Genomic DNA, 23,670 nt, shown 5'->3' with positions numbered 1-23,670 from the left:
TCGGTGACCGAACCGCCGGAATAGTGGCTCCGACGACCGCCGTCTAATTGGTGTCAAGTAACCCAACGATCATATTTTTGTTTTTGACCCAACGGTTATAATTTTTAAATTTATATCCACCAGTCATAATTTTGAAATTCAAATGGTAAATTCAAACCTAACTGTCATTTTTTATTTTAATTTTGACCCAACGATTATAATTTTGAAATTTATATTCACCAGTCATAATTGAGAAATTCAAACCTAAAGGTCATATTTTTTAACTTTAAACCCAATGTTAAGTTCAAACCTAAAGGTCATATTGCCAAAGGGCGTGCTTCTCCGGTTAATTATTTGATAAATAGTAATGACTATTCGATGGGGTATTATCTTGTAGATGATATATATCCATCATGGGCAACATTTGTCAAAACAATTCCAACACCACAAGACCGTAAAAAACAACATTTTTCTTCCACACAAGAGGCGTCCAGGAAGGATGTCGAACATGCATTTGGAGTGGTTCAAGCGCAATTTGCAATTGTGCTCGGGCCTGCACGTTTTTTCCACCTTGAAAAGCTTAAGGACATTATGATGGCATGTATAATATGGCATAATATGATTGCTGAAGATGAGCGACATACTTACCTTGGAGCAAATGACTTTGATTATGATCAAATCGATGATAGTGGACCTGAACCGATGTCACATAATCCCACTTGTAACCTTATGCAATTCATTGAACGTCATAATTCTATTAGAGATAGAGTAATTCATTCTCAACTTCAAGTGGATCTCGTTGAGCATCTATGGCAACTACAAGGCCAGTCGTAGGAATTTGGAATTCTAAATTTCTAAGTATTACTACTTTTATTTAATGTGAACCTTCATTGGAATTTGAAATTTACTAAGTTTAATATTAGAATAAAAATTTCAAATTGCAGTCCTTTGATGTGCTATGAGATTATTAATCTGAATTAGCGAAATGAAGGAACGCTTCACAGCTTCAAAAGGCCTGTAATGTGTGTATTTGCTTTCTTGTAATGCCAAGAAAGATTGGAAGTTCATGAATTCTAAATAAGATTTTAATGATTTTCAAAGACATGAAAATGTTTGGGGGTCCATTATAGGATTTTCCAACACTAACCTTCAAGAGAAGGAGCATTATCAGCCTCAAGAACAATCTTGGTATTTCAAGAACGCAATTCTTACAGCAATGCAATTCTTACAACATAATCTACTCCAAATCCAATAGAATTAAGCTATATTTTTTTTACAAAAGCTCTCAGTAATTTCCACATTACTGACAAAGCATATTAGTTTATGAAAACAATCTAATATTTATATGAGCTAAAAAATGATTATGTAAAAATAAAATAAAACTACACCAAAGGCAACCTGATAAAACTACACAATTTTAAACAATTTATGCCAACAAATAAAACTACAATTAAAACTACCCAACAAAGAACTATTTATGCCAAGCTGATCATTGCAACAATCACCAAAGGCAATGCTCCTATCTTCAGCAGCATTGGTGGAGGCAGAAGTCAAGACCAGAGCTACTCTGGCCTTTGCCTAAGTTGCTGAGTGCAAAAGGGAACAACCTTTTCATCCCTTCCAATCAAAAAATCATTCACCAAGGCAAACCAGTACATCCCAAGCACCAAACTATCACATACCATTAAATTTACATTCAAATAGCATATAGAACCAATAAAATCAGCACATATTATTTCATAAGTAATCAAGTAAGAGACTAAAGGAGCTACAATAGTAAATCTAGTCTTCATCAATGGTTTCAATTGCCAGAATCCAACCAACATACAAGTACAGCCAGACATACACAAATCATAAACCATGGTAGCAAGTACAAACCACCTTCAACAGACAAAACAAGCAAAAAGAATGACAAATTATCCAAGTGCTATTATCCTTGCACAAATTATCTTGTATAGAATGACAAAAACAGAGACATTGCTTCACCCAAAACAGAACGACAAGAACATAATTACAAATTAAATTGAATAATCAAGTGCTATTGTCCGTGCACAATACAAAATTTACAACATTAATATTACTTTTATACATAGTTTTTGTATCATTAATCTACAAAAGTAAAAAATTGAAACTAATGAGAATCATAAAACTAAAGGTGCATTGATGTACAATACATATTAGATGTTGAGTCGAAATACCTTGTCATGCTCAGTTTTACCTAGGAGTGGCAAAATTGGACATAACTCGCGAACCTGACACAACACGACACAAAATTAGTAGGTTATGGGTTAAGGCTTAATGAGTTCGTGTCATATTTAGGTTGACATGATTGACCCGTTTAATAAACGGGTTGGGTTAGTGTTCAACACATAGAACCCGTTTGACTCATCTGACCCGTTTAATTAAATGATATTTTACCAATATACCCTTCAAAGTCTAGGTATATAAACTTATCTAGTTATTGTGGTTTATTTTCTTTAACATATTGTGATTGATTATTTATGATATTGGGATATGCTTTAATTTTGAATGATTATTTGTGATATAGTTACTCGTTAATTCTAAATTATATATTAAAAATATTTATTTGTTTGTTTTTTCATAATTTTTTTTTTCATTTTGATAAAATCTGAAAAACAGGTCGACATGATTGACCCATTTAATAAATGGGTCGTGTTAGGGTTGAAGAATCTTAACCCGTTTAATAAACAAGTTGGTTTAGTGTTGACTTATATAGTCAGATACTCATGAGTTGACACGACACGAACCCGACACGCGAACACGAATTGCCACCCCTAGTTTTACCACTTTCATTCCGGTTCTCAATTTGGGCCAAGTATCCACAAAACTTGTTGGTCTTCCTTTGAATTGTTGACCACCGACTATTTAAAGAATCTTTGGAGCGGTTGGAAGGTGGACCAAATTCTATCCCAAAATGTTGTGTGTTTTTGGTCCGTTGATGTCACAACATCTAAGCTAACATTGAGCCACACCGACATTAGTTTAATATCTTCACCTATGGTGAAGTTGTTTCCCCGTTGACTTCTCTTAATAGTTGATTTTTTTGCAATAGAGTGTGTAGATTGTCCCATTTCAACTTGGGGTGGAGATTGCTGGACATTCACATCTGAATACGAAATGGACATCAAAATAGTATTGTCAAAAGACTCAAAACCTTGTTTCTTATCTTGTAAAATGTCAAGGAAGAATGGATTTTGCAAGTCCATCACCAAACACCAAAGTAATTCAGAAGTAGCACTAATAAGCAACAAAATTGAAGTTGAAATTTATCTACTAGATAATGCAGGGGGAAAGAATTGACAGAGGTAGGTAAGTTACCAGTACTTCTAAACCAATCAGAACACACTCATCCGTGTGTGAACCATTGCTCCACAGGTAGAGACATACTAGGTAGTTCTTTCATGGCCAACAAACAGTATATGTTTCTCAAGTATATCCCAAAGAAACATCCAAAATCAATGTAAAACCTTTAACATCAGGTTGAAGTAGTTTATAACTAAGTAATATGAGACTCCACCAAATGTCAATGCTAGCCATACATTCAAGAACCATTCCTTCCTACGCTAATAGGACATGAAGAAGGAAAATGATTTTTTTTTAAATAAAATAAAAGAAAGCAATATGATAAGATTATCCACCTATTTCCATATTGGAAGAAACACCAATATTAGTGTATAAATAGCACTTGGATTAGCTTATTTCTGTTGGCTTATTTGCCTATGTACAGATTTTTAAAGCCTTTTTTTTTTTTTTTTTTTTTCAGGTACAATTGTACTTTTATGAACTTTCAAAAAATTAGCAAATAATCTTTTAACGCACTAATGTGCCTAAGATCTAGTATCATAGAATTGGAGACTTACAGTAGAAATTTATGCAAAAAGCTAGGTGCAGATAAATTTCCAACCTAAATAGTAAGACTCTCAAGCAGTCTCTAAAGAATCTGAACTGAGTTAAATTCTGAAACACAAGGTCCAAATGTGAATTGCCCACATCCCAATCTTCAACAAAGACTGGCCTAAGTGACAGGTAGTGTAAAGAGTACTCCATACACTACAGACCCAATAATTTATTTTGAATAAGAAGTTACCTTCAAATTTTTAACTACATTCTATTCAAGCTTTTTTAGACAAGCAAGATCAATATCCAACACAAGAATAGATTTTATATCACTCAATCTATTATAGCATAAGCAAACATGCCCCAATCCCCCGAGAGGCCCAATGAAAGAAACCTTGTTTCATGCCCTCACTTGAAACAAGAAACTCCCAAGAAACCCTAAAAAAAATTAGTTTAGAGAAACTCCCAAGAATCTTTCTTGAAACCATAAAACAAAAAAACCCTAAAATCTCAATGAGAAAAGCCCATACCCTTTTAGAGAAATTTGCCCAAAAGTCTGTCAATAGAGATACCTCCAAGTTGATCCATCCTCCTCACGGAGTTGCAAAACCCCCAAACCAATTGCATCATTTCTCGTGGTGATGAGAATGAGCAAGAGCTGCCGAGAAGCAAATGAAGAGAGAAGATGAGAGGAAGTGCTTAGGAATGAAACAGGGAGAGACTATTGAGAGGTGTTGGTGTTGCTCAGGTGAGAGGAGAGAGAAAAAAAGAGTGAAATAGGTCTTTTATAGTATATGAAAATAATATTAAAATAATAGATGGAAGAGCTACAGTAACCGTGCATACAATTGTGCATAAATGAACAATTTTACACCCATTGATATGAGTTTTTTTGGGGTCAAAATGTGTAAAATGAATAACTTTTTCTATTTTGCAAGACTTTACACATGCTGATGTGGTTGCTCTTAGGGGACAATTCACAATTATGTGTTAGTTTTCATAGGATATACAATTAATGGGAGAGCAATTTTGAGACACAAAAGCAGACCAACAATATAACCATCTCTTCTTGATCTCAGTGTAAAGCCTTTCATTTGGGCTAGTTCTGCCCGTATACAGTGTACAAAACAAGAAAAAAAAATCATAGAAGGAATCTTACTTTCCATTTATCTGCAATTACAATCCCCCCCTATTCTTTATTGACAAACAGATGCATTTTGAAGTGTAAACAAAAAAATTGCGACGAAGCAGTTCATGAAGACCATTGATCAGGTACAGTGAGAAAATAGGTAGTCATCGCCTTACGGAATCTTTTCTTGTATTGTTTGGGAGAAATAATGGTGGGGGAAGCATTTTTTGGACCACCAAGTATCCCAGATGCCTTCACCCATGTCTCCAAATGTTTGTCCCAGGTATACTGTCTCATGAAATCAATGATCCCTAAAACCAGCTCTTTGCGTACGTCGTCCACCCCAACCAGCAGGGAATAGTCCATAACATCCACAGACTAAAGAAACATGAGATGGGAAAAAAAATCATTATATATTAAATAATGCTTTAATGACAACAAAATCTAAAAGCCATTTTATGATTTTTTTTTGGGAATCCTATCCAATTCCAACCTTACACTTTATATTTAGGTAAAATATTGACAATAACCAGACACCATGGATTTCATATTGGCATTACCTCCCATGGACTTTACAAATGGGCAAAAGATCCTGTTGGCAGATTTAACTGTGTTGAACAATATTTTGGCATAGTTATCCATTTCAAGTTATTAAGCTCAAAACCAAATAAAATGTTCTACATATAACTAGCTACTTGATTCGAATTTAAATTGAACAGATGCATCATTAGAAATATGAAACCAAGGGGATGTTAATGATTTCTAAAACCTCAAAAGAGTGAGGCTCTATTTGGTACATGATCTTAAACACATGTTTTCAGTTTTTAAACAATATTACTCGTATTTTCACATAACTTTTTAACCCATACATATTTTCAAAAAAACTAAAAACTGTTATTTAAATATATGTACCAAATGGATCCTAAGTTTCAAAAACTTGGGGAATGGACTTAAAAAATAAAATAAAAAAACAAAAAAAAAACCTAGGGAATGTCAATGTGGACCATAGAGTAAGTTTCAAAATCCTAAGGAATGTCAATGTGGAGCATATCCACAATTATAAGACAAATTAAGCCATTAACTTTTGTTCTGATTTCAGTTGGGATCAAATTTGATGTTATTATAACAATTAGAAGATTAAAAATTAAATTAAAAAAAAATAAAAAATAAAAAGATTACCGCCAAAAACGATGTATCATTCCAGACAGCTCTTTCTAGAATTCTCTTTGCCTGGCTTCCAACAAATATAGGTTTTGTTCGTAATGTTTCCAACAAATTCATATCTAGCAGTACTTTGTTTGTCCCTGTTGTGTCTGAATTATAACGAGCTCGTGTAGAGCCCTTGAGATCATAAACCCTTGAGATATCTCTCTTGAAAAAAAGGTTCTCCATCACCATCAAATCCATTTTTGTTTTCTTACCACCTTTTAGATGTTTTACAGAGACCTGCTATCACATCACTAAGATGAGAATCACAAGAAGATAGATACTACTGTTGGTCTTTGCATCATATACCCCGATTAACCCACGCAAGTGCAGGCACACACACACACACGCCAAACAAGCAAAGAGTTAGGCCTAACCTGATAAATGCCAAGAATTTTTGCAAGGCAAGTTTGGCTTTTCGAGCTAATAGACTCTGTCAAATATTTAAAATATTGAGGTGCAAAATCCGCAAAGGAATCCAACTCTGTTTTTGTAACCTGTTTTATAATGAATCTTTCATCCAATGACTTGGCAAAATATACATTGCTTTTCCCCCCTTGTGCACTCCATGTCCTGCAGCGGCTCAAGGATCGCACAAAATCCACTTCACTAGGGCAGCATTTTTTTCTTAGAGAGTTAAATTGCTTGGCAAAATAACAAGTGACTGAAAACTTTACTTTGCCTCCGGCAGTTGAAAACTCATCCTCAAAAAATATTTTTAAATGTGGAGGTCTTTTGGGATCTTTAAAAAACGTACCCATTGATGATGAAGCAACTTCAGATCCATAACTACCATAATGAATATAATCAAACTCCAAAGACCTAAAAGATTGCCAGGCAGAAAAGGTGGAAACTGCAGAATCTTCTTTACTGCTCTCATGGGGACTCCAGCTTCCCTCATGCTCATTCAACTTATCAGCAACCCAATCATTATACTCCTTGGAACTAAGGGCATACGAGATTATACTAGTGGGTTCATTTTCATAAACGGCAATAACTAAATCACTGTGGCCAGTTTGCGTAAGCAGCAGCCGAGCTCCTTCAGCCATATGAGATGCGGAGGAGATAAGTGATGGTGTGGAACTGACATTTAAGTTTAACTTCCGTGTCTTCCATGGCAGCATTTGGGAGTAAGTCCTCATTATATTGGAAACAGGATCTCTCACCATACTCCTGTAATATCCAGAGGCATGGGAAGATCTAAGTATCGACAAACGCAAGGTAGAGGGAGGCAATCCCTTCCGGATTCTTTCTTGGACTCGTAATGCAGAATCAAAAGCACGAACTCTCATTCGCGACATTAACCTTCTAAAAGGGGGTTTACCATTTTGACTAATCTGCCTGACAGATCCAGCTTGGAGTTCATCTGCATGTGATGAATGAAGTTGAGCTTTCATTGCAGGTTGATTAGTACCAGTCCAAGCAGAATCTATTCTCTCAGATATAGTAGACTCATTGGGCGATAAGCTTTCACTTAGTGTCTTATTTACACTAACTTCCACATCTGAATGTTTTTCCTCCTCTCTGACATGATGATGACATGTGGTTAACATCGAGTCTACAGCAACAGAAGGTTCAAAGGCTGGTACATTAGGCTGCTCCTGCTCTGACTGCAAATTGTTGCCAAGAGACTCATGTAATTTTGAAGAGTCAGAATCTTCATGCCCAGTGCCAAGCATGCCATCCTTGTGTGATAACTCACTCTTCAGCTCTTTCAGCTGGGCATAAGATGCATCCCCTTGTGCAGCCTTTGAAATAGAACTCTTTTTAAGTAGAGAGTCCAATGAACAAAGCCGCTGATCCCAAACATGTGAACCAACTAAAAGAGAGCGTCTCAAGCGATTCAATTCCAGAATGTCTCCAGCCAGCCAGTCTGGCTGTGAAGTCTCCATAATAGCCGGTCGAAGCAAACCCTATTAAAGAGGAGACAATTATAAGCTGAGAATAATATTACTTGAAAATCAAAATAAGAAAACACAGGCACTCTACAAGGTTTTAGAACCAGGAATCCTGTAATGAGAATATCAAATATTGTCAGTACATACATTGTAATCATTTCTTTCCTTTTTAAGCAAGTCTTTCAGCTCCATGATGTGGCCCTGTAATTCCTTCGTGTCCGAACATTCATTTCCAAAAGCCTTACATTTTTCTTCCAAGCTATCAAGTACATCAGATATCTCGGCATACAAGGTCTCCATTTTACGGACAAGCTGTAGCAAAAGGTAGTAGGTTACTAAAATAGTGATCCCAAATACTCGCAAAAGCTACTATATTAGCTTTATGTTTACTTATTTAGCATCAGTTCAAAATAATTGGGTAAATAAAATTTCAGGTTCATAAACACCTCTGCAGCCTCTTTTCTTGTCCACTCATATTGAACATGGCCATTGAATTCAAGCACTGACGGTGGCAAATGAACAGAAAGAATATCGATAGGGGAATACCGGAAAAATGCAACCATGCTCCCAAACCTGTTGAATTTGATTGTCAACAACCACTAATGTGGCATTCAACAATTGAAATTCAAAAAGAGTTCCAAATCTGATAGAAGTTACCCATAGTAACGGAGACAGTCCCTTCGCAATGAATGACCACAGGGTGCAACAAGATTAGCAGTTGCATGGTTTGAAAAGCTAAGTTCCAAGAACTTTCCAAAAGAAAGTCCCCAGGCAGCATCTGACATAACCACTCTACGAGTAGCTGGTGGAACTCTATTCACATGGGCACACCTTAGGCATCGGTGCCACATCCAGATCTTACCATCCCGTTCCCCAGGTAGTCTTATATCCGGAAGGCATCTAACATTGATTGTTAACTTTCCCTGTCGATGGGTGTAACATAGGACATGGGCCTCAACCGGCACTTTACATGATCGACAGCAACATGCCTGGCAATTACAAGCTCTGTTAACCAACATAATTCCACTTTATAACTGAAATTTAGTAAAAGAGAATAAATAAAAGAAGTTTAAAGGAAAGGAAACCCAAAAATATTTACCTGGTCAAACAAGTCATCACGCAGATATCTTCCTAGAGGCTTATCAAAATAACCATAAAACTTTATGCGCAGGGGCCGAGAGCGTTCACATACAATTCCTTTCAGCACACAATGGCTTGAAAATGATACCAATATACTCTGGTGAGTTTCAGTGGCTGAAAAGTATTCACTAGAGACTTCATTTTCATCAGCCCTTTCAGATCTTATAGATCCATTCATCTCCCCAGCAAGCGTCTCATCTTGGGCTATTGATTCTTGTGGTTCTTTTTGGGAAAGATTTCTCATAACAGAAGGAAGCACTCTGGGCCCTTTAAAGTCCTCACACTGATTTAAAGTGCTCGACTCCAAACCCACACTAGATGCTGCATTTGCAACCCTACAGTTCATGGACCCAGTTGGATGAACAGGGTCAAGATGCCTACCCAATAATTCCAATCATTCAGGTGTGTTTGGTATTTATGTTTAAATCATTGTTTTTCGTTGAACATCACAACATATATTTATGTTTTTAACCCATGTATTTTCACAACAAACAAATATACTAGAAATTTCTTGGGAAAGAGGCCCTCAGTTTCCGTACTGAGACCCACAATTTCTTCATCTTGAAGTCATCGGTCACTTATGGGCAACTGGTTGAAGCAAAAGAATTAGGGACTACAGAAATAACTAGATCAGGCGTCGTTGTCCTTGTTGGGTGCAGCACCGTGTGGGTCCAACCCAAATGCATTGGTCAAAGCTCAATTAGTGACCTTGCTTCCCTCCCTCAAAGCTTCCCAAATCAGTTTTTGGTTTAATGAAAAGCTGGTCAGGGCGTGTTTGGATCAGTTTTATGCATATGTTTTGGCGTCCGTTCCGATTTGTTTATTAGAATAGAATATTTCGACACCGACTTATTTTAAATACCGTTTTGGGATTTACCGTTTTATAAATAAATATATATATAGTAATTAATAAAAAACAGATTTATTATTCATTTCTATTATTAAGCCAAATGTTATAAATTAATGAATTTAATATAGTTTTTTAAAAGAAAATCATAATATTAAAGTGATTTTTTTTTTTTGAGAAGATAAAAAGTAATTGGGTTAATTATTAAAAAAATCAAGTTTTTGGTTTTTTTGGTAAATAAACAAACATAGTGGGATACTTAAAAACCATGAAGCTTCCTAGAATCTTCCTTTCAACTTAAACTCCACCCACTATCTGCCAGGTGCATCATTGAGTTCTCTACTCCTATTCCTCATTTCAAAATCTTATCACTTATATTTCATTTCTCACTTTATGTCTTAGAAAGTTTAGAGACGCAACAGTAGTGCAGATTGCAAAACTGAGGAAGACCAATTTCAAAGTAGTGCAAACTGGTAGCAGATCTGAACTGGAGTTCACGTTTATGGTGAAGGAATTATAAAAAAAAAAAAAAAAGGCTATAACTTCATTCCGGCCGAAACTTCAATTTCGGCCGGAATTCACAAAAATATCCCGAAATGGCCGAAATTGACCAGAACGGCCCGAAATTTAATCCAAGATGGAACAGGGTGGTTTCTAATTCTAGTTTGCATACCAGAATGGTATTTTCTGGCCATTCTGGCCGGAATGGAACAGAATTAATAACAATGATTTGGACACACTGAGGAGAAAAGAAGGAAAAGAAAAGAAAGGTCTTTTGGCCATTGTGTGATGCAGCGTGAGATACATACACTCAGAGAGAGAGAGTTGAAGTATTGGAGAGAGCCATTCGACCCTTGTGAGAAAAATACAAGTGAGAGCTTTAGGAGGTGCAATCTGAAGAGATAGAGAGAAACATAGTGAGAGTGTGAGGGTGAAAAAGAAAAAAATAGAAATTTTTCTTTGCTAAGCTAGTTAGAGTGTTATTGTCTCTCAAAATGGAGGTTCGACTGATTATATTTTCCCCTTTAGACTAAGGGTTTTATAATGGAGTCGCCACTTATTTAATTATTGGAATAAATAAGAAAACCAAAATTGAAAAATTCCTCATTTTATTAATTTGAAATTGAATTTACATTGATCATAGGAAATTACATGACTTTGGTCCTAGATACAATCTAAGATAAAGTACATGACTTTGTTTCCTAGTTACAATCTATAAATCGAAAATTACATGGATAAGCATTTGCTTTACTAACCCTTGATCTAAGTTCGGAGGGTATGTTACAAGGTGGGAAGGTGTTAGGCACCCACCTTGCCTAGTGAAACTGGTCTTCTAGACTATGGTGGCCAACATTCATATCATATCATCCAACATGTTATCAATCAATTTGCATGTTGAATTTAAAATGTGTGCATGTGATAAACCCTAATTCAATTTATTAAGCATTTCATTTGAATTGAGAAATAAATTCTAGTGAATGTGTATAGATGGTAATATCCTAGATTCAAGAATTTAAAAGAATTATTAAACAAACATCTTTTTCATGTTTTTTATGTGGATTTAAGATCGAAACTAGTGTTATGCATGAACATGAGATGAATAACCAAGAACATGTGAAGAACACATAAGAACATTTAAGAACATTCAAACATATTCAAGAGAATTTAAATAGTTATTATCATGCTTTAATTCTAAATTCTTATCATGGCAACACAAAAACAAGTTAAAGAAAGGGATTATACTTTCATGCAAGATTCATATGGTGGAGGAGGAGACTCTTGGTAAAGGTCCTAAGGGTGGAGGAAAAGAAGAGTTAGAAGAAGAAGAGTGAATCTCACTCAATACCTTGAGTTTCAGGAAGATCAAGATATGACAAGACTACTTAATTTCACTAGAACTCAAGAGAAGAGAAGGGAGAGGGTTTTTTGTGTGCCTTGAAATGAAGGAGAGGGGAGTTTATATAGTAGTGGTGGAGGAAATATGAATGGAAGGTCATTTAATGAGGGTTGACAAAGAATCATGAACCTAGACCTCATTTTAGCCTTGGGGGAAATCTGGTGCATTAAATAGAAAGATTGGTGGGAGTGAGGAGCAAGCCACAATTCGGTTTTCCCGTAGTTAATGTAACAGCTTGTAGAGCCAATTTCGAATAATCATATCTGACTCAATTCTGATCGGAATTGTCTTGTTCTTGTGGTCAAATTGAAGCCTCGGATGTCTAGTTTATGAGAAAATTAACCTCATTTACAGATTCAAAATATTCTGAGAGATATCGATGAAATGGTGAGCAGAGGTCATTTGTTAGAAAATGATTTCAACACAATTAACATTAATAGGTCCAAAATTAGCTCCCAATTAACATTAAATGGCTCTAATCACTCCCATTTCAGACTTAATTGGTTCCAAATTTACCCTAATTAAAAGATAATTGCACAAATTACTCATTGAATAATTAATGTTTAACTATCTAATTAATTAGGTGTGTGCAACCCTACCATAAAATGTAATCCTAACCAATTAAATTATGACACATCATCATTCTCAAATTGATTATACTTATAATCAATTGAGATCAATTGTTCATAATCACATATGGTAGAACTCAATTTGTGATAGTGCATCTCGGACATTAGAACTTGATTTGATGATAACTTTCAATCTGATAGTCCGATTAGGGCTTATGACCGGTTGATTTGATCGTTACAACATCAAGATCATTTTGGTGAAATGAGATTAAGAATCTAGTGATCAGAATCAAGATGCATATTTCCAAAGTGAAATTACCCATTTACCCTCCATGTGAGGTTAAATGCAGGTTGCAAAATGGGGTGTCAACATCAAGGAAGATTTTGCTTCGAGCTCTGTGGTGAGATTGTATTTACTCCTTAGGATTTATTTGTTATATATTCAATTTATTATGGGCTCAAGTTTGGTATAAACTTGAGAGTTGTAATCTCTATTTCATAGTAGATATTTTTCAAAGCTATCTCATGGTTTTTTTTCTACATCGTAGGGTTTTTCACGTAAAATTTAGTGTTATTGTATGGTTGTGTTTTATTGGTACTTGCTGAAATTTGTGTTCCCATATATATTGCTATTTTTAGATAGTCATTAATTTTAATTCACACATAATCATTGAGGAGACTTAAGATTTTTCCCCAAGAAGAGCTATATATTTTCCAACTTGACCCTTTTAAAAAAAAAATCATGATCAGCACTTTAGTATGGAATTCGTCATGACCAGTACTTTAGTACTTTAGTATGACCCTAGATTCTCAATATTCAACCTTTAACGATTATAAACTATGATAACCAGAATAAACACAGAAGCTAATTAAGCCAAGCTCTAAGAACTACAGACACTTTATTTTTGGGTGTTATATATGTGTTGTAACGGTGTCTTATTTACTGTTTCATGTTTTAAGGCCTATTTGGTAATATTGTTCTAGTAATATTGTTTAAGTGTTGTGAAAATATGTGTTGTATTGTTTAAACAACGAAAATTGTTGATTAAAAAACACAACCAAATAGGTCCTTAATTTTTCAAAAATTGCCCGTATTAATATATCTTACCCGTAGCTGTGTCCATGCATCTTAAGCCAAGCTCTTAAAACTAAAGAAAAATAATAAATTTTACGAATGGATCTAAACAAACTAATACCTCAAGAAAAATGTCTTTTAGTGAAGTGCTTTTGACAGATCCAAAAAGCCCTCTAAAAAAAAAAAAACTATTTATGAGGGAAAAATAAAGTCTTCGCAAATACTTGGTAAAATGGGAAACCATTTGTGACCAACATGAAAAATACTGTCACAATTATATTTGTAGCCATCACAAATGCTAATATTTTGGAGGCAATTTTTCCTGGCATAATATTTGCTAAGGGATAGTTAAAAATCTTTTACAAAACTGTATTATTTGTGACTACAATATAATGTTTTGCACCCTATTAAATGGAAAATTCTTAGGTACTCTTGGAGTACGGAAAAATGGTGCTCCCTCCTAAATCTCACATTCATGGTGGATTCCACCATGAATTTAATGAGTGAACCCTATCATGAATATGAGAAGAGAGAGCATCATTCTCTGTACTCTCAGAGTACTTCAGAATTACTCCTATTAAACAACCCTCTAGTTTTTAGTTCCTCTTTGATGTAGACGTGAAGTCACAAAAAACTAACATAACTCTTTGATGAAGGCAAGAAGCTACAAAGAAACAGAATATGTCTTTCTCAACTAGGTGGCTACTACACCAGGAACAAGCCGTGTGTCGCGCATCGTATTGCTCACAATTCTAAAGTCTTGCGACTTAAATGCATGTCTCAAATGCCTGGTGGTTACCTATTTGTTTAAATAATCTAGTGCACGATGGGGACACGAACAAATTGAGGAGGCTCTTTGACTAAGCTTCTGTGAATCAAGGGCTGGACATTGGTTGCCCACTATGTGATTAGGAACAAGAGACATTGATTTACCTATGGGTCCATTGTCCCTTGGCTAAAGCCTTATGGTTTGGTAACGAGTAACAACTAAGGTTTGCGTACTGACAGAATCCAAGCCAACTAAACAAGCAATTCATATCCAACATTCGAAACATCACAAAGATTTCATTCTTTTCGCAACACTAGCCATCGATTTCATATAGAGAAAGAGAAATGATTTTCCAATTTTGAAGCGATTCAATTTCATTTTTTTGAATGAAGTACACAGCTTTTTATTATTTCTAATATTCATTATTAATTATAACATATAATATTAGTATTGGAATATTAGTACTAGTTTTTAAGATTTGCACAATGAATCTGTCAATTAAGAATTAGGAGATGCTCATAGATCACTAATTTGAAACATTTGAAACATCACAAAGATTTCATTCTCTTCGCAACACTAGCTATCGATTTCATATAGAGACAGAGAAATGGTTTCCCAATTTTGAAGCGATTCAATTTCATTTTTTTGAATGAAGTTACACAACACATTAGTATTGGTATTAGTACTAGTTTTAAAGATTTGCACAACGAATCTGTTAATTGGGAATTAGGGGATGCTCATATATCACATATGATGAATTGATTTCTTACCTATGTCACTCCAATTTTTTTAATACTGTTTAGAAGGGTTGATGAATCAAAAACTTTCAATTGAAAGAATAAGTGGAATTAGTCTTTTTGCTTACTCTTGTTTCAGTGGCGGTTCTAAGAATTTTTTTTAGAGTGGTCACTAAGAAACTTAAATTATACAAAATTTAATAAAGAAACAAATTAAATATATCAACATTGGCCCAAAAAAAAAAAACATAAAAATACATGAAATATTACAATTTTTCATACTAGCAAAGAGAAAAAAATAAACTATAATAATAATAAGAGATAAAGTGGAAAGTGAAAATGCTGATATGAGAATAATAAAATACCATAACAAATCTTATGCAACAAACTGTTATTGGTGGGTAAAACATGTCAATATTGAGCCCAAATTAGAATTAGTAACAGCTTACCAAATAAGATTTATTGCGAAAAATATTGCGAATTATTTTTGTTGAATTCAAATACTTGTGATTCTCAGGTCATGTTGTTTAACAGTTTTATTAGGGTAGTCAAAATAAGTTAATATAATATATAATATATGTACGGACTCAATTTGATTCATAGCCCAAAAGATTCAAACAATGATCCAATAGACTTGTACGGCACCGAGGTGTCCAGACCCAATTGGGCCCTGGATTCAGGCCCGGTAGCATGGCCCCATTTTTCAAATCTCTGCTTTATACTACCCTCATAAACTACAAGTCTGAATCTCGTCCCCTAACCGGTGCTCGGCATAAATTTCCCGAACAACTAAGAAAGGCTAAAATCCAGACGTACCATAGGGTGCTCGGCAGTTTCCAGGAAACATCACTACCAGGCATATTAGCTTGAGTTGGAACCAAGTTCCAAAGCTATAATCTCAACATTCCACTCTCACCTAAACATCCACTCACCTAAACACCCACTTACAACAGATAATATTGGACCTTTAATTGCACTAATAATGGCAGTAATCATGGCCTCCCCACTAACTTAGAGTTATAAATAGGAGAAGTTGGGGAAGAAAAATGGGTTCAGAAAAAGGGAGAAAAACAGGGGGGAAGGAAGAGAAAGAGAGAGAGAGAGGAGATATTACTTTGAGTCTCTGTGCCAAGAACGACCCAAAGTGGGAAATCCTAAAACCCACTACATAAATAAGTTGTGAGCCCAAGTGAGGTTAGGCCCAATAATTTCATTTCCGGCACACATAAGGCTCACAACAATAAATTTGTTAGAGAGTGGGTTTATTACTGAACATTCAATGAGATAAAAGTAACTCACAGTATGTTAATTAGTGTTGGAATGGCTAAGATGAACAAGTTGAAAAGAAAAAGACTCCTCGGCCATGCCCGAGGATGGTATGTTCTTATAGATATTTTCAGACTTATACAAATATTTCAAATTCTTGGTTACAAAGTGGTTTCTTTTCTAGTTTTCTGATGATTTTTTCTATAATGGAATCCTTCTCTTTTTATGCTCCCTTCCCTTCTTTCATCTTAGCCTTCCATGTGTAGATCAGATTGCTAATCTCCTTGATACTTATCCTATCAGCACCTTCTTGAAGTATTTGTGTGTAGCTGTTAGACTAGAGGTCACTGTTCAAGTATTACTTTCACATGAATGCGGCCAATTAGTTAGGTGTAGAGCATTCAATGCAGTGGTAGCAGCTTTCTTCCCAGATATTTCTCAATTCTTTGCTGACTCTCCTCTCTCCAAGGCTTATCCTCCTTCCAAGCATGGTTGTCCACTTCCTAGTGCTTGTTGGGTGGTCGGGCTTTAAGTTTCCACTCTACTTCCTGAGGAGTTTTATCTCTTCGGACAATATTGCCTGCTTGTCGTGACCAGCTCCCATCCTCAGCCCGATAATTAGCAAGTGAGGGTGGTCCTGTGACCATCCTCACATACAATTGGAGCCGCCACTATCTTGTCTTAAATGTAGGAACTTGCTTTATAAACATATGCATAAAAAGAACATATTTTATTTAGCCCCTTTATGATTACTATAACTAGTTATTTCAGTTTTCTAGTCCATGAGTGCAGGAAAAATTTATATGCAGACATCCATCAAGAGCTCTTCAGACTCTTCAAGGAACACAAAGCTATTAGAGAATAGAGAAGAAAGTTGAAGCCTCCACTAAGAGGAAATCAACAAAGGACCCATCCTAATGGGGACACAATCAAGATTAACTTTGCTGCAGAGGTAGGTAGACATGACTCCATCTTAACTTTCATTGCTAGAGATTGTAGAAGAACCTTGGTATTTGCATTTGCACAAAAAAAAATAAAAATAAAAATAAAAAAAGAGAGAGAGAGAGAGAGACAAACACCACAGACCTTGTCCAAGTAGAAGTATAAGCTATTAGATGGTCAATCCAACTTGCCATCCAATGAAGGCTAAGGAACATATGTGTAGAAAATGACTCTGACATCTATTTTGGCATCGCGCTATTCTTGTCCTCCTCCACGATCCTCTAGACGAGGAGAGGTGATATAGATTACAATAAGGGTGTGCATGGGTTGGGTTGAGGGGATTTTTCGACTCAACTCACCATGGTAGGTTAAAAAAAAATTCAACCCAACCTAACCCATCATAGGGGTTCAACCCAACCCAACCTACATGGATTAGGTTGGGTTAACCCATGTGTTGGACAGTTTTATTTCTTTATTACTACTATTATTAAATTAAGTAGAAAAAAATATATCCCACTCGCCACCTAAGTTGATAATCAAAATATATATGAACTAGTATTCCAACTCAGTTTTAAACAAAATATATCTAACTGAGTTGATAAAAAAAAATATACATGAACTAGTATCCTAGCTCAATTATAAACAAATAAAAGTGGAGTGAGAGAGTGGGAGTGGGAGGCGGTAGAGAAAGAAGTAAGATTGTTAGGGTTTGCGAGGTAATTGAGTTTTATATAGGAAGAGTCGAATAAGGGAAAAGTTTATTAATTATATAATATATTTTTAAATATATATAATTTAAAATTAAAATTAGGTGGGTTGGGTCGGGTTAGGTGGGTTTGAGATTGTTATGACCCAAACCTAACCCGACCTACTATTAAAAAAAAATTCATAACCCAACCCAGCCCACTAACCCCTAAAAACAACTCAGTCTGGCGGGTTGGGTTGGGTTAGGTTGGGTAAGTTTTAGCGGGTTGGTGGGTTGGCTGCACACCCCTTATTACAAAATCTTCTACTTTTCTACAACCATTCTTGGCAAGATTGACTCAATATAGTTTGAGGCCTAAGGTAATGAATTTAAGTGGGGCATTTTTTATTTAAATATTAATTAAATAAATTTACTTAATACTAATCAAACTAAGGTTAATTTGATGAATTACTACTAATCAAACTAAAGTTAATTTCATATAGAGAATTAAATAACGTCTTCAAGTATAAAATTTAAAAAAAGAAATGAAAATTTATTATTTTTTTAAAGATTTCTGGTGGTATACTTTATCTTGCACATAAGATGATGCATGGTTAATTAAAGTTGCAATCAAATTTCAATTTTATATTTGGTGTTAAGAGAGAGATATAGAGATTGTTTGATGTGTGGCAATGTAGGAGATTAGGTGATTGATATTCACAATCTACTATGTAGAATATTAGTTTACAAAAATTAAAACTTCAAGTTATTTAGGGAGACGTATCATCATTGAAAACAAGTTTAGGGTTTCAATTGAGCTAACTTTCTATTGGTTTAGTATTTTGGAGGGTTTGTGAGAGATGAGAGAAGGAAAAAACTAAAACTATTACAAATTTTACCACAAAATGTTTACAAATTAATGTGTCAATAAATGTGAGTGGTGAATTTTATCAATTTAAGTAGTGAATATTTAAATTACCTTTTTTAGGAAACTTTAAATTACTTCTTTTTCTTTTCTTTTTTATAATTGCTAACACATTAATTGGTAAACCTTATATAGTAAAATTTGTAAAAACCCTAGTGTGGGAGTCAGAAACACTCAAAAAGAAATATTGAATGATTAAGGACAGATTAATTCCTAGAAGACTGACTAGCACAATTTATTTACCAATAGAACAAGGTGAATACTCCACAATGGGAAGTTCAAACAACTAATTTAGGACTTATAAAGAAAAAAGGAATATCTCATTTCTTACTTTTTCTCTCTCTTCTCTAGGTTCTCCCTTGTTCTTTTTTTCAACCCCTCCTTTGTTGCTATATCCTCCCCTTTTATAGGCATTTTCCCTTCCCTTATCCCTCTAACCGACCTACCCCTAGCTGGATCTTTTTGGGATATTTCCCCTTCTTTTATTGGTTTCCCCACCATTCTTATCTTGAAATAAGACTTTTGGGGGAATTATGTACTGTTCAGGTTGTCCTATATGTATTTAATGTGGAAGAGGTTAGGTAAAGAACCTCTCATTAATGCGAAGGTGACGACTTTTGTGATCCTTATCCTTTCAAGAGGTTTCTCGAGGTGGTATTGGTAAGAGCACCATCTCAGCCAAGAATAGAATGGGTGGGGTCAATCTCCCATGATACTTCTTTCGTTTGCCAAGGGGTCACCCATGCTTATGATCTCGGAGAAGTGTTTTAAGGTTGGCCGGTATACTCGGAACTCCACAAGAATAGTCTTGAGAGGTTTCCCGTTATTACTCATTGAAATGGGCTTGGCCCATTCCTCAAGTATGATCCTCTGAGCATTTGGGCTTCGGCCTTGAATCAAGTTCATCCCCCTACACCTAATATCACTCATGAGAAAAATGGTGTACATCCATTTATTTAAAAAAAAAAAATTTATTATTATCATATAATTTTAGACATTTTTATAATAGGGGTGGGGCCTTTTTATAAAGGGGTGAGACTTTCAAATGGGATAATACAACATATTCATTCTTTACAATTTCACATGCACATTTAGTATTTTTGTGGCAATATATTGTACCTTAAAAAAATTATGGTCCATGAGACTTAGAATTTATTTCATTCTTTATGGTGATGAAATTATTATTGAAATATGGATTGTATCAACTTAAGAATTTATGTATTGTACTACTGCACATCATTGGCGTGTAATGGTCACTCCACAAGTATAAGTGCTTATAAGGTGTGGGAGAGGTAAGGGCCAAGGTTCAAGTCCCTAGAAGTGAACTTCACACACATACACTTAGATCATGTTATAATAGAATTCTATCTCAAATATTAAAAAAATGTATGTATTGTTTTTTTTTTTTTTCTCTATTATTTGTATTGGAAAAAGAGATACATTATTATTGTTGTTGTTATTATTATATATATTTTTTTGTATGTTAAAAAATACAGGCTAACCCATAACTTGATCAACCCAACTTATAACCCAATTGACCTAATTTGCTCAAAACTCTTTTTTGACCCAAACAAGATTAACTTGTCCTAACCTGATTTATCAAGACTCGTTTGCTTGGTCTAACCTTGGTTTTTAAGAAAGACAAATTCCAAATTCCATGAGCTTACTCATTGGGCTCTAAAGTCTAAACCAATTATTTTGTTGGCCTTTCATCTTTCATTTGCTCCTCATGCAGAAAAGCAAACTCTATATTATTATTACTTAACTTTTTGTTGTTGTTGTTGTTGTTGGGCTAAATAGCTTAGAGCACTAGCATCAGTTGCCAAATGCCAATTTAACATACAAAAACCTATTTTTTCTATTTTAACATAGTATTTAATATTACATCCTACACCACATCTTCTATCTTCCATTCAAAACATTAAAATAATATAAACAACTAATAAAAAAATTAATTTAATTTCTCCAAAAACACCTCTCTCTCTCTCTCTCTCTCTCTCTCTCTCTCTCTCTCTCCCCCCGGCACTGGACTAAAACCCATCCACCATCTCCCTTCTCTCTACTCTTTGAACCTAGCTCTCATCCACCATCATGACCACCACCCATAACCATCGGCCACCATAATTCTACAAAAATACATAAGAATAATAATAATAATAATAATAATAATCCAAATGCAAAAACCCACTCAACAACATCCAAACCCAGAAAACTTTACAAAAATCCAAACCCACCTCCAAATCGAAACCCACTACAACAACCGAAACCACTAAGACCACCAAAATCAACCACCGCCCCCCAATCAAAATCAACCCATAACCAAAAAAAAATCCACAAACAAACCCAGAATTAAAAGCCATTACTTGCCAATCAAGAGAGAGATTCGGCAGCATGGCATCATGGAGGTGTGGTGTGGCGGGGTGGCTGGCTTGGCGAGGCTAAAAGTGTGAGTGAAAGAGGAAGAGAGGAGAGGCAAAATGAAAGTGAGAGTGAGAGTGAGAGTGACAGTGAATGAGGAAGGAGGGGCTGAGTGAAAGTGAGGGGAAAATAGGGTGAAAGTGAGGGGAAGAGAGGTTGAGAGTGATGAAAGAAATAAGAAACAGGAGAGGAAGAGAAAAGTAGGAAAGAGAAAACTATAATAATAAAAAACAACAAAATTTATACAACTTTTGTCTTAAATTAGAATTGTACTATTTATGCATGCTAAAAATTTTGGCATTTACAACATTTGATGTGAGAGGTTTTTTTGGTATATGGTACGCTGAATGCTTAAAATTGAGCATTTTTTAGCATTTTGTACCTCTGATGCCAATGTTAAAAAAAAAAAAACAATAATTAAAGAAAACACCATATATGATACTCTGTAAGCACCATATATGATATAATAATAGTTAAAGAAACAAAGAATCAAATTAAAGAAGAAAACCAAAAGGTGCATCAGTATACATGAGTGGCAGCCGCATCAGTACTAGTTAATGATCGAAAGTATAACGTAAAAAAAACGTGCACCAAGTCTTCAAAAACTCTAAAAAAAATAATAATGATAATAATAAGATTGCCACTTATAATTGAGTAAAGGAAAATAGGAACCCAACATGGACCGAGTCTTTTCCATGAATCTGATCCGTTACCTGCCTTCAGTCAAAAGTAAGCAAACGCGTTGAACTTAGACACAGTCCCCTCACTCTCTCTCTCTCTTCCTCTCTCTTTCTCAGCACCATCTTCACTTCCCCATTTATATTCATCCCTCACTTCCTCAACTTCACACACCAATCTCACACTTTGCAAAAAAAACAAAAAAACAAAGACCACCTCGGTCTTCTCTCTAACAAGCAAAATTTTCAGCTTAGAATTTTCCAAGACTGTGACTTTAGAGTGATCAAGAAGACTGAAAACGATGATTTCAGAGAAGGAGAAACCGATTACGATCCGGGAAGTATGGGCTGGTAATTTGGAATCCGAGTTCGAACTCATTCGTGACGTGATCGATCGGTACCCTTATATTTCTATGGACACTGAGTTTCCTGGTCTTGTTTTTCGACCATCTGTGGACCCATCAAAGCCTTATTATTACCGTCCTCTTCAGCCCTCCGATCACTACCGAGTTCTGAAGTCGAACGTCGACGTTTTGAACCTCATCCAGGTCGGTCTGACTCTCTCCGACGCCGCCGGTAACCTTCCCGACCTCGGATCCGGCAACCGGTTCATCTGGGAGTTCAACTTCAAGGACTTCGACGTGGCGCGTGACCCTCACGCTCCTGACTCGATCGCGTTGCTGATGCGACAGGGGATCGACTTCGAGAAGAACAGGGAGGAAGGGGTTGACTCGTCCCGGTTCGCCGAGTTGATGATGTCGTCCGGGCTCGTCTGCAACGACTCGGTGAGCTGGGTCACGTTTCACAGCGCGTACGACTTCGGGTACCTGGTGAAGATCCTCACGCGCCGGAGCCTGCCGAGTGAGCTGGACGAGTTTTTGAAGATTCTGAGGGTGTTTTTCGGGAACAGGGTTTACGATGTGAAGCACATGATGAGGTTTTGTAACAGCTTGTATGGCGGTCTGGACCGGGTCGCTAGGACCCTTGAGGTGGACCGGGCCGTCGGGAAGTGCCACCAGGCCGGCTCCGATAGCCTGCTTACGTGGCACGCGTTTCAGAAGATGAGGGATGTGTATTTTGTAAATGATGGACCGGAAAAACATGCTGGTGTATTGTTTGGCTTGGAAGTGTATTAAGAAATTTAATTAATTTATTTTTAAAAATTAAATTGAATTAAATTTATTTGTCCTAAAACAGATTTGTGATTATCTTAGTATCTAGTATTTACGAGTAGTCTAGTACTAACTTTATTGGTAAATTTTTTATATTAATCTTGGCCCAACTTAATCAATAAAAGCTAAACTTGGTTGAAAGAGATCTTGGTTGTTATAGACAAATAGAGGGCATTGTGCTCAACTTGCACCCGACCTAATTTGATCAGGTGGAGGAAAACTCAACCCATTGTTGACTGAAAAGAAGAAGCAAATCAGGCGTTCCATAGGTGGCAAGTGATTTGGACAAAATCAGTAACGACGGCAATGGAGTAGAAAAGTGATAGAGAGAAGCGAAGATTAATTGGATCTCTTCATATTTGATCTAGATTTTGTTGGATCTAGTTAAAATCTCACCAAATTTATTCGAAATCAAGTCGAAATCTCACTAGATCTAGTTTGGATCTCGCCATTTCTAGTTGGATCTTGATGGATTTGAGAC

General features: G+C 35.6%; 3 protein-coding genes across 5 annotated transcripts; 2 read left to right on the top strand and 1 right to left on the bottom strand.

The window, feature by feature from the left end:
- Positions 1 to 357: 357 nt before the first annotated feature.
- LOC126717949 (uncharacterized) lies at positions 358 to 813 on the top strand. Its single transcript, XM_050419989.1, has one exon. It carries the CDS (start codon positions 358 to 360, stop codon positions 811 to 813), a length of 456 nt encoding a protein of 151 aa, XP_050275946.1.
- A 4,069-nt stretch (positions 814 to 4,882) lies between these two features.
- On the bottom strand, positions 4,883 to 9,651 carry LOC126721013 (putative 1-phosphatidylinositol-3-phosphate 5-kinase FAB1C). Of its 3 annotated transcripts, none has more exons than XM_050423965.1 (7): positions 9,170 to 9,651; positions 8,728 to 9,059; positions 8,517 to 8,643; positions 8,218 to 8,382; positions 6,550 to 8,085; positions 6,146 to 6,412; positions 4,883 to 5,344 (listed from the first exon to the last, which is right to left on the bottom strand). In XM_050423965.1, the coding sequence occupies exons 1-7, from the start codon at positions 9,554 to 9,556 to the stop codon at positions 5,090 to 5,092; spliced, it is 3,069 nt and encodes a 1,022-aa protein (XP_050279922.1). In that variant the 5' UTR covers positions 9,557 to 9,651; the 3' UTR covers positions 4,883 to 5,089. The 3 variants fall into 3 exon arrangements, with proteins under 3 accessions (XP_050279922.1, XP_050279927.1, XP_050279934.1); XM_050423970.1 differs by having other exon boundaries at positions 8,728 to 9,075; positions 9,170 to 9,326; XM_050423977.1 differs by having other exon boundaries at positions 8,728 to 9,034; positions 9,170 to 9,313.
- Positions 9,652 to 22,101: 12,450 nt separating this feature from the next.
- Positions 22,102 to 23,211, top strand: LOC126721006 (probable CCR4-associated factor 1 homolog 11). Its single transcript, XM_050423961.1, has one exon. It carries the CDS (start codon positions 22,320 to 22,322, stop codon positions 23,151 to 23,153), a length of 834 nt encoding a protein of 277 aa, XP_050279918.1. The 5' UTR covers positions 22,102 to 22,319; the 3' UTR covers positions 23,154 to 23,211.
- The last annotated feature ends 459 nt before the right edge of the window (positions 23,212 to 23,670 follow it).

The sequence above is a fragment of the Quercus robur genome, chromosome 1, assembly GCF_932294415.1.
Source record: "Quercus robur chromosome 1, dhQueRobu3.1, whole genome shotgun sequence".
NCBI classification, from domain to species: domain Eukaryota; kingdom Viridiplantae; phylum Streptophyta; class Magnoliopsida; order Fagales; family Fagaceae; genus Quercus; species Quercus robur.
This window is presented reverse-complemented; position numbering and strand designations above follow the sequence as displayed.